This window comes from Geotrypetes seraphini, chromosome 1, assembly GCF_902459505.1.
Source record: "Geotrypetes seraphini chromosome 1, aGeoSer1.1, whole genome shotgun sequence".
In the NCBI taxonomy this organism is placed as follows: Eukaryota; Metazoa; Chordata; class Amphibia; order Gymnophiona; family Dermophiidae; genus Geotrypetes; species Geotrypetes seraphini.
Genome location: NC_047084.1, coordinates 255,163,816 through 255,178,566, shown reverse-complemented (window position 1 = coordinate 255,178,566; position 14,751 = coordinate 255,163,816). Strand labels below are relative to the sequence as shown.

Genomic DNA, 14,751 nt, shown 5'->3' with positions numbered 1-14,751 from the left:
CCTCTGGGGAGACCACCTCCGGAGCAGAGCATACTGGAGAGGACGCATGTGGGCCCGCGCCCACCTCACCACGTCCAGGGACGCCGCCATCGACCCCAAGACCTGGAGGAAATCTCGCGCCCGAGGACACCGGGACGCCAAAAGCAGGCGAATCTGAGATTGCAATTTGCTCACCCGGCCCTCTGGGAGGAAGACCTTCCCCAAGGAGGTGTCGAACAGCACCCCTAGGTACTCCAGACGCTGAGCCGGGACCAACCGACTCTTGGAAAGGTTGACCACCCAGCCCAGCGACCGGAGAAACTCCACCACCCGAGCAGTAACCCGGGAGCTTTCCTGCAACGACTTTGCCCGAATTAACCAGTCGTCCAGGTAGGGGTGTACCAGGATGCCCTCCGACCGCAAGGCTGCCGCGACGACCACCATCACCTTGGTGAACGTCCGAGGAGCCGTGGCCAGCCCAAAGGGAAGCGCACAGAACTGAAAGTGCCGACCCAAGATCGCAAAGCGCAGGAAACGCTGATGAGAGGCCCGAATGGGAACATGCAAGTAGGCCTCCGTCAGATCGAGAGAAGTGAGAAACTCCCCCGGCTGAACCGCCAGAATGACCGACCGCAGAGTTTCCATACGGAAAGAGGGAATCTTGAGAGCCCTGTTGACCCCTTTCAAATCGAGGATGGGCCGAAAAGTCCCCTCCTTCTTGGGCACCACAAAGTAAATGGAGTACCTGCCCGTGCCCCACTCCGGAGGGGGCACCGGAACAACTGCCCTGAGATCTAGCAAGCGCTGAAGGGTCTGGCGAAAAGCCTGCGTCTTCCCCGGAGTCTGACATGGAGAAGCGAGGAAAAAATCCGGTAGAGAGCGGGCGAACTCCAGGGCATAACCGTCCCGCACCACCTCCAGGACCCACTGATCGGACGTGATCTCGGCCCATTTGGGGAAAAATTCGCGCAGCCGGGCCCCCACCGGAACCAAAGGGGGCGCCGGCAAGGCGTCATTGTGCAGGACGGGAAGCGGGGGAACCGGCGGAGGGATTCCCTGCCCCCCGACGGGCCCCCCGAAAGGGCTGCATACGCTGGAAGAACCGACCCCGGGAAAATCCCGGAGACTGGAAAGAAGCAGCCCCACGCCCAGGGCGATACTTGCGAAAATCCCGCAAACGCCCCCGGGCCGCACCCCCCCGAGACGCCGGGCGGGCACGGTCCTCCGGCAGACGGGGAACTTTCGAGTCCGACAGAGTCTGAATCAACTTATCCAAATCCTCTCCAAACAAAAACGACCCCCGAAAGGGAAATTTAGTAAGCTTAGCTTTGGACGCAGCATCCGCCGCCCAAGCGCGCAGCCACAACACACGCCTTGCGGCCACGCCAAAAGCCATAGACTTAGCCGAGATCCGCACCAAGTCATAGAGAGCATCCGAGAGGAATGAGGCCGCCATCTCAATCTTCGCAACCTCCTGATCCACCAGAGACCAGTCGTCAGACTCTCGATCCAAGACCCGCTCCGCCCACCGAAACACGGCGCGAGCGACCAGTCCCCCACAAATAGCCGCCTGGACCCCAAAGCCAGAGACCTGAAAATTTTGCTTAAGGAGGCCCTCCAATTTGCGCTCCTCAGGATCTCGCAAGGCAGAACCGCCCTCAACAGGCACGGTATGCCGCTTGGAAATTGCCGAGACCACCGCATCCACGACCGGCGAAGCTAACGTAGCCCGATCCCCTTCAGGAATGGGATACAGGCGAGCCATGCTGCGCGCCAGCCGAAACGGCGTCTCCGGCGTTTTCCACTGCTCCAGGATAATATCCCGAATATCCTGATGCATAGGAAAAGAGCGGGAAACGGTACGGATCCCCCGCAACAGGGGGTCCCCCACACGCGGAGTCTCCGGCGGCGCGTCCTCAAAACGCAAAACCGAAGAAACCTGTTGAATAAGGTCAGGCAACTCATCTTTCTGAAAAAGACGCACCACAGACGCCTCGTCACTGGAGAACGGGAAATCCGACAACCCGCCGCCAGCTTCCGTCCCCTCCAGAGAGTCCTGGAATTCCTCAGAAGGGTCCAGGTCCTCCTCCAGACCGACCCGTTCCTCCGACCACAAATTCTCGTCCCACGACACCCGCGGACGCTTGGACAAGGGAGGCGGCGGAGGGGACGTCACGCCAGACGAAAGAGGCAAAGCCGCAGGAAGCGCGGAGGAAAAACCACCCCCCGAGACCCCCTGGGCGCAACCGGGACCCCCAGCCGCCTGAAAATAGGCTCTGCATAAAGAAAAGAAAAATTCAGGAGAAAACCCCCCCGAGGGTCCCAAGGGACTCCCTGCCACAGCAGGGGACCCAGCAGAACCTTGCCCCTGCATAGTCAAAACAGGGGGAAGGTCACCTGAGGTGGAAGACAAAATGGAGGGGCCAGACAGAGAAGATGGCGTCTTTCCCGCCAAAACAGCTCCCTCCACAGCCTGCAGCGGCTGAGAGACCTGAAAAGTCTCAGCCGCTAAAACAGGCAAGCCGGCATCAGCTGTCAAAATATCAGCTGAGAGGGAATCCTCAAAAACCCGACCGTCGGCGGCTCGGGGAATCCCTCCGTGGGCGGACGGAGAAGACCGGGCTTCTCCTCCGTTCCCTGCCGACTCGCGAGGCACCATCGGCGGGGAGCTCTGGGCGCCTGCAGCCGCTGCCGACGGAGCTCCTCCACCGCACCGGCCTGAACACCGCTTGCACAGGCCGGCCGCGAGTGCCTCGCGTCTGGAGCACAATGAGCACTTTTTCCCTTTAGAAGTGCTCATTGCTCCATACGCGACCTAGCTGTAAAAAAGTGCCGGTTAGTTGAAAAAATACAGTAAAATACAGTTTTCTTAAAGGGATACAACCCTCCAGACCAGCACTACCTCAGGATTTTTTTTTTTTTTTTTTTTTTTTTTTTTTACAGAACAGACTCCACAGGCTCTCAAAGCAATAGTCTTGCTTGATTTAGGGGGCAAGGCTTATTGCTGAGGCTCCTCTAAAAAAATGTGGGGAGGTGGAGGAAGTGGGGGGAGGGACCCCGCTCGTGACCCGCCGGGTTTGACACCCCCGAGGTCGGACGAACCCCCAAACAGAGTCCGTCCAAGCTCCGTCCGGCTAAAAACAGGGACAATAAACCCCTTAAACAAATTCCAACAGCCCTACCAAGGGAGATGGGTACAGATCACTCAACACCTGCTGGAGACTGAAAGAAGACTGAGGGAAATAGAGAGGAGGGGCTAGGATATACTGTCCCAAAGTTTTGTTTTCAGTCTCCACCTGCTGGTCATGATTAGATATATACCCATTCGTAAAGTTAACCTCTACTGGTCTGGAGAGTGCTAAAGAAAAAAATATATATTGCGTTTACTCGATAACCTCTTGACATCTCACAGAGCTCACATAGCACATGTAACACAAGACATAATGCTATCAATCCTGCAGTGAAGATGAAGTGCAGTCTTTGGAACTCTTATGGAAACGAGTCCAGGCCCTGGAGATGTAGCCCACAGTAGTACAAGCTGCAAAATACCCCTTGAGGCTAGTTTTTAGTGTGGAAATATTTTAGATGGTCTTGTGACATTGGTATGTCAGAAGACCTGTGCTCTCTGTACACAGCTATTCTGTTCAATCAAATGACAAGAGATTTTTATGCCATTAGTCAGACATTCTGTTTGCAGAACCAAAACCTTTTAAAGAGATCTGAGTCATAATAATCTACTAGCAGAGCACATACTGCATTTTTTTATGATCCACAAGTACAGAGAAATACAAGGCTGGCAAGTCTGACTTCTGTCCTAAGTAAATTAATGGAAACACGCTTAAAAACAGAGAATAGTGAAGTTTCTGGATTATAGGCCCCAAAGCAACATGGATTCACTAGAGGCAGGTCTTTTTAGACAAATCTGATAAATTTCTTTGACTGAGTGACCAGAGAGTTGGATAGAGGGAGAGGTCTAGATCTCATGCATTTAGATTTTCGTAAAGATTTTGACACCATTCTAAAAAAGTGTCTAATAAAAAAACCAAGTACTCTCAGTATGGGATACAAAGTAATGGACTGGGTTAGGAAGGCGACAGAGGGTGATGGTAAATGGAGTTGCTTTTAGGAAAGAGATGTTACCAGTGGTTTGTTGCAACGATCAGTTCTTGAACCTGTTCTTTTCAACATTTTTGAAAGCGATATTGTTGAAGGGCTGTCAGGTAAGATTTGCCTCTTTGTGGTCGAAATCAAAATCTGTAATATAGCAAATACCCCCGATTGAGTGGATAACATGAGGGAGGACCTAGTAAAGCTTGAAAAACAGCATGGAATTTGGTAGCTAAGATTTAATGCTAAGAAATGCAAGGGCATTCAGGCTGCAAAAATCTGAGGGTATGGGGAGGGGAGAACTTTTGGGCAAGAAAGAGGAGTGGAACTTACAGTAGGTGTGACAGTAAATGATGATCTTAAGGTAGCCAAGCAGATTGAAAAGGTAACGGTGAAAGCTAGAAGTATGCTTGGGTGCAAAGGGAGAGGAATAGCCAGTAGGAAAAAAGGAGGTATTGATGCCCCTATATCAAGACTATAGTGAACTCACTTAGAATATTGTGTAGAATTCTGGAGACCACACCTTTAAAAAAGATATAAACAGGATGGAGTTGGTCCAGAGGAAGGCTACTAAAATGGTCAGTGTCTATCATAAAGCATACAGGGACAGACTTAATGATCTCAATATACATATTTCAAGGAAAGGCAGGAGAGGGGAGATATGATAGAAATGTTTAAGCGCTCAATGCACAATACCTATGTGCTGTATAAACTGAGAACTAATACAATTACAAACATGCAGAAGAATAACAATATAGCTTTTTTATCGGGTCTTCAGACTGCCAACCATGTAGCTGTAACCATGTTCTTCTTTAGACTGCGACGGTGTTAAAGCACAGAGTTAAACTCAAAAATTTATGCAATGCAGCACAGCAATGATTTCAGTGAAAAGGGGCTCGTCGGAAGGGGTGGTGCTGTATTAAAAGATAAGTTCATTTATTTGGCTGACAAGAATAACTTATTCACAATATGGGATCTCTAGGGGGGTAAAGTCGAGGGGGGTGGGTCATTAGAGTGGGCAGACTTGATGGGCTATGGCCCTTTTCTGCCGTCATTGTCTATGTTTCTATGATATAAAAAGTTTAAAATAAAAGTAGTAAGAAGTAGTACAGGATGAAAATGAGTACATAGCATTGGTCCAATGATGATTGCAGCCCAACTGTGTTAAGCTACACGGTTGGCAGTCTGAAGACCTGATAATAAAGCTATATTGTTATTCTGCTATATGTTTGTAATTGTATTAGTTCTCAGTAAATACATACATGGCATAAAAGCATATGAAAAGAGTTTCATTCAATTGAAAGGAAACACTGAAATGAGGGAGTTTAGGATGAAGGTGAAAGGGGACACACTTAGAAGTAACCCCAGAAAACACTTTTTCACGGAAAGGATAGTGAATGCATGGAATGGCCTCCAAGCGGAGGTGAAAAATGTATCTGAAGTCATGGAAATTTGAGATAAGTACATCGGCTCTCTAAGGGAGAAGGCTAGTAGATGGCATGGATAAGCAGACTAGATAGAAAACTGAAGGCAGAAAAAACCGGAGGACTGGAGAAAGGCCATCTGAATGTGGGCCCTCTACACAAAAGTGGAAGAAGTAGGGAATTACAGGCCAGTAAGTAAGCAAATTAATGGAAATGTTTTTAAAACAGAGAATGGTGAAGTTTCTGTAATCCAGTGGATTACAGGATTAGAGGCAATCACTAGAGGTAGGTCTTGTCAGACAAAGCTGATCAATTTCTTTGATTGGGTGACCACAGAATTGGGTAGAGGAAGTGTGCTAGATGTGGTACATTTAGATTTTAGCAAAGCCTTTGACAAGTGTTTCACACAGACATCTAATAAATAAACTGAGTACTCTTGGGATGGGCCTCAAAGTGACAGGCTGGGTCAGGAACTGGTTGAGTGGAAGACGACAAGAGGGTAGTGATTTATGGAGATCACTCTGAGGAAAGGGATGTTACCAGTGGTGTACCTCAAGGTTCTGTTCTTGGGCCTGTTCTTTTTAACATTTTTATAAATGATATTGCTGAAGGGTTGTTTGCCTCTTTGCGGATGATACCAAAATCTGCAATAGAGTAGACACGCCGGATGATGTGAATAACATGAAGAAAGACCTGGCGAAGCTTGAAGAATAGTCTGAAATTTGGCAGCTAAAATTTAATGCTAAGAAATGCAAGGTCATGCATTTGGGCTGCAAAAACCCAAATGAACGGTAGAGTTTAGGGGGTGAAGAACTTATGTGCATGACGGAAGAGCGGGACTTGGGTGTGATTGTATGTGATGATCTTAAGGTGGCCAAACAGGTTGAAAAGGTGACGGCAAAAGCTAGAAAGATGCTAGGGTGCATAGGAAGAGGTATGGCCAGTAGGAAAAAGGAGGTATTGATGTCCATGTGGCGAGACCTCATTTAGAATATTGTGTACAAAAAATGACCCAAAAATAGGGGGTGTCTTGGTTTATATTCGGGTCAACACTGACTCAACCCCCCTCCCTAACCTGTTGCAGGCCTCTGTCTGGCTTGTTGTGAGAACTCATGGTCCAGCGGTGGGCCAAGATAACAAGGATCCCTCCCACCTCCTGTCCCAACTGATTCTAAGAATTTTTACCACCCTCCTGCATACCTTTAGAATCCCTGGTGGTCCAGCAGTGAACCACAACAGGAGCAACCTTCCTTCGCTCCTGTCCATGCAGAACCACTAGCTGATTGGCTACTGCGAGTTGTCACGGAAGCGCTAGTGACTCTGCACGAGTAAGAGCTAAAGTCGCTCCTGCCGCAGTACAACGCTGAACCACCATGGATTCTAAAGGTACGCGGGGAGGTGGAAGGGAGGCAAAAATTATTAGAATTGGCTGGGACAGGAGGGATCCCTGCTGTCCTGGCCCACCAAGACTTACGACAGGCCCTGTGGAAGCCTGCAAAGCATCAGGAGGGAGGGGGGTATAAGACCTGGCAGGGCAGAGGTGAGAGTGACTGAGGGGGCTGGATGCAGAGTCTGGCAGAGCAAGGAGGGAGGAAGACAAGAGGCAGAGCCTTGCAGGGCAAGGCAAGGCACTTGAATATTAACCCCCTCGTTTATATTCAAATAAACCTTTATTCTTCTTTTTTTGGGGGGAAGAAAGGTTACCTTTGTTTACATTTGGGTCGGTTTATATTCTAGTATATACGGTAATGGTAAACCTATTTTAAGAAGAGTCAATATATAAATTTTGCACTTCAATGGAGATTTGGCTAAATTTTTCTAGCAATCTGGCAAGTGAAATGCTATGTGCCTTAAAATTTGTATAAAGGGAACATAACTGTACTCAAATATTGCTGCATAGTAGGATAAAAACTTCAGGCTTATTTTTTTAGCTGGCCCCTGAATGCATAAGGTAGATGCCACTGCCCTTAAGTTTAATTTCAGTCAGAACCTATCTGGGTAAGTTGTAGATGATAAATGTTTAAAAAGCAGAAAAGGAAATCCTGACGCTTTTGAATGTTCATGACACTAGCTTGAATGTTCTGCCAACAATAGTGATGCAGAACCAGCCCTCCAAAGCACTACAGGGTTGTGTTCTTTGGAAGCTGAGGAATGCAAATGGAATTCTTGCCAATAGCAGCAGCCTTTCATATGGGCTTTAAAGATGTTGAAGGGGACTGGCCTTCTAACTAGACAAGCAGATTCCATAAACAGGGTGGATTAACAGAAAAAAAATTTGGCCATTAATAGGAGAGTGAAGAGGAGAAAGACAGATGGTATGACATAGAAGAAGAGAACTGAGCTATGTAAATTCAATGCAGTGGGGATGAACAGATAATATAGGGAAATGTCATGCTGATTTGTGGTTGCCATGCCAACTTTGCTTACATGGTGGGTAGTTAGCTGGCGCAACCTCAGCAAGAGCTTTTGTTATTACAAAAGTCTGTGCGCAAAAGTCTATGTATAGAACTCGAAAGAAGAGGTAGCAAGCTCTGTAATTCATCTTTCCATATCAGTACAAATCACATGTAAATACATGTAATGCTTATTCTGCTTTCAAAAGATCAACATCAACAGCTGCTTGCTACCGCTTTGCCCAGCTGAAGTCCTACTGTCAGCAATTTGGAGTATGGCAGGAAACATGTCACACTTAACTCTCACTATCACACTTAATGAATCTGTTTGTCAAACTATTATATTCTCTTTGTAGAATGTACTGTACTTTTTGTATATAATGCATGCCTATGTAAAAAAAAAACAACCCTCATTTAACATACCCACACATTTAAATGCATACATATGCATAAAATACTACTTCTTCAGGCATCGGGCACCTGCTGCAGTACTCTGTAACTTGCATTGCTCCCACTCCCCTTCCTCTCTTTCCCCCCTTCAGTCTTCCTTATTTTGTTCCCGAATCCGATTCGGCAGCAATTCACATAGGCAATCTTGAGCAACATTGGGAGCTTTTCCTCTGGTGCAGAGAACGTGTATCAGAGTAGGCAGGATGCACCAGAGGATGCCGCTCAAGGATGCTTATAAGAATCCGTACTGGATCGGATTCAGAAACAAAGTAATGACTACAAGGGGGGTGGAAGAGAGGAAGGGAAAAAATTCATACCAAAATAGTGGAGGTTGGGGGGGGAGAGAAAAAGAAGTGAAAAGGGGAGATACCACATTTGGCAAACTGTAAAAAAAAAAAAATCAGTATAGCGTGCTCATGCATATAGCATGCAGGGGGATCTTCCAGTTTACAAAAAACAATACAGTAGAATCCCAGTCAACTGGTACTCAACCAACCGGCACTCTCAACCAATCAGAAAAAAAAAAAAAAAAATTGCCGCAAACCCCCCCCCCCCAAAAAAAAAAACTGTCACCCATGCTACTGACCCAACAACTTCCCCCCCTCTCCCTCCAGCCCCCGAAGCAACTGCAGCAGCGGCAGCATTGTAAACAGGTTGCTTGCGGCCAGCCCCGGCAGGGCCCTTCTGCCGCATCACTTCCAATGCGGCAGAGAAGATGCCCTGCCAGGGCATGCCGCAAGCAGCCTGTTACAGTGCTGCCTCTGCTGACTGGCTGCCACTGCTGCTTCAGGAGAGCCACAGGTAAGAGATACCGGCTCTACAGAGGGGGGTCCATCTGAGGCCAGACCTGGGGGGGGGAACAAAGTGGCCCAGACCAGAACGGAGGGTGGGAAGAGAGGAACAGATACTGGACCTAAAAGTGGGGGTGGGGGGATGAGAGAGAGAAAGAGAGTGTGACTCAGACCAGAAAGGTATGGTATGGGGTATAGTATTAGTTAGGCTTATTTTTTTATTTATTTTATTTATTTATATCCTGCATATCACAAAAATCTATGCAGGTTACAACATATACACATAAGCAAAAAATAAACAAACAAAACACATCATCACTATCTCATTAAAAATAGTAACTCTCAAGCAAAAAAAAAAACTACATTTATCCAGCATCTATCAACCCCCATTGGTGCCGGATATCAGAGTCTAATACTATTGGATAAAAGTGCACATTATAAGCTTTTTTTAGCATTAAAATCTAGAGTTGTATCTTTGGGTGCCACATTTTATTTTTTTAATTTCCTTGTAAATGTTTGATAAATTTTCAGAATAAGGATTTTACTTTTTGGGATCCAATGCAATTAGAACAATTTCTTAAAATTACATGATAAATAAATATTTATGATTTCAGTTTTGAGGGAGATAATGAAGATTTACCCTCCCACACACGCACTTTTACTAAACCGTGATAGCAGTTTTTAGCACAGGGAGCCACGCTAAATGCTCTGTGCTGCTTCTGAGATGTTGCCGACACTCATACAGTTCCTATGAGCGTCAAGAGCAGCACGCAGCGGCTCCCTGCGCTAAAAACCGCTATCACAGTTTAATAAAAGAGGAGGGGGAGAGGGATGCCTTGAAATTTAGGATTACCAGTATATCATTGTTCTTTCGTTCAAGTTTTCCTTGATCAAAGGGCATTTCCCTCTGGGGGCTTGATGGAATATATTATATTGTTTAATTCATACTTCTTTTGTATTTATTGTTATTTCCATATCCTGTATTGTTTATTGATACAGTGCACATTACGTTATAAAAGAAATTCCAATAAAAAAGTGCACTTTTTAGGCACAGAAATACAATAAGACCTTTAGACATACTTATATGGTTGTCAGGCTATTAAAGGAATCAGATTACAAGTTCGTCCATCCAAAGCTGTTGCTAAAACAACACAACTATAAGTTACATGTAGTACAGCAGGGGTGCCCAAAAGGTCGATCACGATTGACCAGCAGATCGTGACAGCAACGCGAGTCAATTGTGGAGCCCATCCCGAGCTCTGTGATAGACTCGCATTGCCTTCGCATTCTACCTGCTTCCCGACGCGGTAAACAGAAGCACTGGGCCGACCAGCTTCCCCCCCCCCTTCTTGACGTCAATTCTGACATTGGAGAGGAAGTTCCAGGCCAGCCAATCGCTGCCTGGCTGGCCCGAAACTTCCTCTCCGATGTCAGAATTGATGTTGTGGGGAAGGCTGGTCGGCCCGGCGCTTCTGTTTTACTACGTCGGGAAGCAGGGAGAGCTCACAACTTGGCAGCGGGCGGCTTGGGGGCCTGTTCCCCGATGGCGGTGGCTTGGGGGAGGGCAGGGAGAAACAAAGAAAGGAGGAAGGCAGGGAGACAGAAAGAAGGAAAACAGAAAGAAAGGGGGGTAGGGAGACAGAAAGAAAGGGGAGGGGCAGGGAGAGGAAGAAAAAGTTACTGGAGGGAAAGAGGTCTGGAGAAGAGGAAGCATACAGGAGGCTGAAATAAGGGAAGAAATATTGGATGCACAGTTAGAAGAAGAAAGTGCAACCAGAGACTCATGAAATCAACAGACAACAAAAGTAGGAAAAATGATTTTATTTTCAATTTAGTGATCAAAATGTGTCCGTTTTGAGAATTTATATCTGCTGTCTATATTTTGCACTATGGCCCCTCCTTTTACTAAACTGCAATAGCGGTTTTTAGCACAGGGAGCCTATGAGCATCAAGAGCAGCGCAGGGCATTCAGCGCAGCTCCCTGCGCTATAAACTGCTATCGCCGTTTAGTAAAAAGGGAGGGGGTATATCTGTCTATTTTTGTATAATTGTTACTGAAATGACATTGCATAAAGTCATCTGCCTAGATCTCTTTGAAAAAAAAAACGGAATATAAATGATAATTAACATTTTCTCTGTGTACAGTGTGCTTTGTGTTTTTAAAAATTTTATTGTTGGTAGATCATTTTGACTTGTTCATTTTAAAAGTAGCTCGCAAGCCCAAAAAGTGTGGGCACCTCTGTAGTACAGGCAGTCCCCAGTTAAGGACAAGTTATGTTTTTAAAGCTGTTCTTAAGTTGGATTTATATGTAACTCAGAACTTGTAGATTTTAAGATTATTGCTGCTTACCCTCTTCCTTCAGTTGTGAGGCCCCCTCATTGCTACTTAAGAGTGTCACTAACTCTTGTTTCAAATTCTAAAGCCATTTTTCTCTGCTATTGGAGGGTATGGGGTCCTGGTTTCTGTTCCAGTTACTGCAGCCCTAATCTCTCCTGCTGATATCATCATAGGCTTAGATGAAGTAGAGACCTGCTGCAGAAATGGGGCACCACTAAAAAGAAAATCCAAAAGGGCCCCTTTGGCAGTGGCGTACCTAGCATATGTGACACCCGGGGCCCATCATTTTTTGCCACCCCCCATCTGTATGAAAAACATGATTTTTAGTAACAAGCCACACGTCACACATGAGTACCTAGGAAAAGGCAGCATCTTACATATGCAGTGAGCAGTACAACATCAATACACCCATTGTAAAACTAAACAAGCCACTCTTTTCCTTCCAGCGTCTGCCCTGTCTCTTCAATCCAGCATCTGCCCGTTCCATCCACTGTCTGCCCCTTCCAGAAACTGTCTGTCTCCCACTGCCATCTCTCCTCTAGACCCCCCCCTTTGGTCTGGCATCTATCATCTTCCATCTGTTCCCTCATGGTCTGGCATCTTTCTCTTTTCATCTATCTTTCCCTCCCCCCTGTGGTTTTTAGCATCTCTCTCTTCTCATTTCCTCCGCTCAGATCTGATATCTCTGTCTCCTTCCCCGTTCTCTGGCATCTCTCTCTCCTCTCTCTCTTCCCTTTCCTTCTCTGGTCTTCCTTCTTTATTTACTGCGTCCGTCTAAATTAAATTCATTCTTACTATGCAGTCCTCAAATTCCCTCTTTTCACTATGTCTACCCACAGCATGCCACCCCTTTCCTTCACCCCTCCACTATCTCACTAACTATCTTCTTCCCCCATCCAGCATATGTCCTTTTTCTTTATCCCTCCTTTCATCCAGTATGTGTTCTTTCTCCACTTCCATTCAGCATTTGCTCTCCCTTCTCCCCACTTCCATCATCTGCCCCTTCTCTCTCTTTCCCACTTCCATCATCTGCCCTCTTCTCTCCCCCTTCTCTCCACTTCCATATCTGCCCTCTTCTCTCTCCCCCACTTCCATCATCTGCCCCTTCTCTCTTTCCCACTTCCATCATCTGCCCTCTTCCCTCTCCCCCTTCTCTCCACTTCCATCATCTGCCCCTTCTCTCTCTTCCCCCCCACTTCCATCATCTGTCCCCTTCTCTCAATCTCTCTATCCACCACAGGCCCATCTTTCTCCCTTCCTCACCTTTTCGATTTTGGCAACAAGATCGGCAAGCCCCCCCCCCGCGATGGCACTCAGCAGCATTGGCGCCCCCCTCCCCCCCCCGCGACAGCACTCAAGTTCTCCCGGCATCAACAGAACTTCAGATCGGCAACAGGTGCTCAGTCAAAAGCTTCCCTCTGACTGAACTGCCTGGGCGGAAACAGGAAGCTGAGTCAGGGGAAGCTTTTGACTGAACACCTGTTGCCGATCTGAAGTTCTGTTGATGCCGGGAGAAAGAGGCCGAACTTGAGTGCTGTCACAGAGGGGGGGGGGCGCCGATGCCGCTGAGTGCTGTCGCGGAGGGGAGAGGCTGATGCAGCCCAGGAATTTTCCAGACCTGGCCGGCTGTGCACCCCCTCTAAGGCTGCACCCGCAGCGGACTGCCCCCCCCCTTGGTACGCCACTGCCCTTTAGAACTCATTCAAGCACAGAAGGGACCGTAATTTTTATTTTGTTTTAAAGTGGAATTGAATGCTGGGTAATGCAGTAGTATAACAATTTATGCAGAGTAGATGTGATTAGTCTGTTGATGAAAAGGTTATTAGATTTTTGTATTGTTAAATTGTGCTATAGGTGGCTTACAAGTTTTTTTAATAAATAAAGAAATTATAAATAAAAGATTGAATTCTGTCTGACAACATGGACTTTGAAATACAGCTATTGGAACTGTGCAGCTCCAAATAAATTCTGCAGACTTGAAAATCAAAAGGTTTATTTAAATATTCAGCTCTCCTGACCACTGTAAAAGACTGTGGCCTGTTGACATCAAACAGTGAAAGATACCAAAGAGCAGCTAGAGAAAATCTTGCAGCACATTGCAATTAGACATTGCAGCAATTTCCAATTTTTCTCAAGAAGAGCAGCAGTCTAATTATTACAGCAGTGAACTGACAACGAGAGATACCTTGTTTTATTTCCACTGTGACTCCTTAGGATCTTGGGTGAGTCACTTAGCCCTCCACTGTCTCAGGTGTATAAGCAAACTAGGAAAGAAATATAACTACTGCATTTGAATGTAACTAGCCTTGATCTACATCTGAAAAAGGTGTCAACTAAATTTTGGCTAAGCTAGGATACTATAGAACAGTGGTCTCAAACCAAACCCTATGCAGGGCCATATTTTGGATTTGTAGGTACTTGGAGAGCCTTTGAAAAAATAGTTAATGTCTTATTAAAGAAATGACAATTTTGTATGAGGTAAAACGCTTTATAGTTTATAAATCTTTCCTTTTGGCTGTCTTAATAATAATATTGTAATTTATAGCTAAAGAGACATATGATCAATAAACTGTTTTATTTTACTTTTGTGATTATGATAACATACCAAGGGCCTCAAAATAGTATCTGGTGGGCTGCATGTGGCCTCCTGGCCACAAGTTTGAGACCACTGCTATAGAATGATTCCACAACTATTTGACTTTGGTAGGCCTCAACAAATTTCCACATAAACAAGTATTAGTTGGCAGGGCAAGGCATTTATGTACACTTACCATTTTTTCTTTCAATGCCATCTTTGCTGTCTGTCAGAGTGGAAAATGTTGAAGATTCTGAGACTGCTGAGAAAGGTCCAGGTGTCTGATTATCCTCCATAGGGTCCACCACAGAAGTCGCATTTAACTGGGATCTGCCCCGCTGAGACAGCAAGGGAGGCGGCTGCGAAGCAGCATTCAAATCCATTTCAACTAGAGAAACATAAAAATACAACAACAAAAAAAATCAGGGCCTGATTATCTAATTTTGTTTTGAACATTGATCTTAAGAAACCAGCACACAGAGCTCTTCTAATAATCTCCAATAAGAAAATAATATTTGGAACCACTGGTATACCGAGATAGAATTCCAGTTCTACAGTGATGTTATCAGTCCCTGTTGACCTCCTCCATCTCCTCAAACTACACAGTAAAAAAGTACACATCACAGTATTGGTCTTGGTACTCTTTGACTAATTAAGGAAAGGCCCTGGCAGGGCTGGTCACAAGCAGCCTGTT

At 46.3% G+C, this 14,751-nt stretch overlaps 1 protein-coding gene across 5 annotated transcripts in view; it reads right to left on the bottom strand.

Moving 5' to 3' along the window:
- WFS1 (wolframin ER transmembrane glycoprotein) overlaps window positions 1-14,751 on the bottom strand; it is a 111,075-nt gene that overhangs the window by 73,919 nt on the left and 22,405 nt on the right. For all 5 annotated transcript variants that reach the window (XM_033949687.1, XM_033949697.1, XM_033949677.1 and 2 more), the window contains exon 2: window positions 14,254-14,445. In XM_033949687.1, the coding sequence (XP_033805578.1) occupies window positions 14,254-14,440 (187 nt within the window). In that variant the 5' untranslated portion in view covers window positions 14,441-14,445. The remainder of the gene's footprint in view (window positions 1-14,253; window positions 14,446-14,751) is intronic.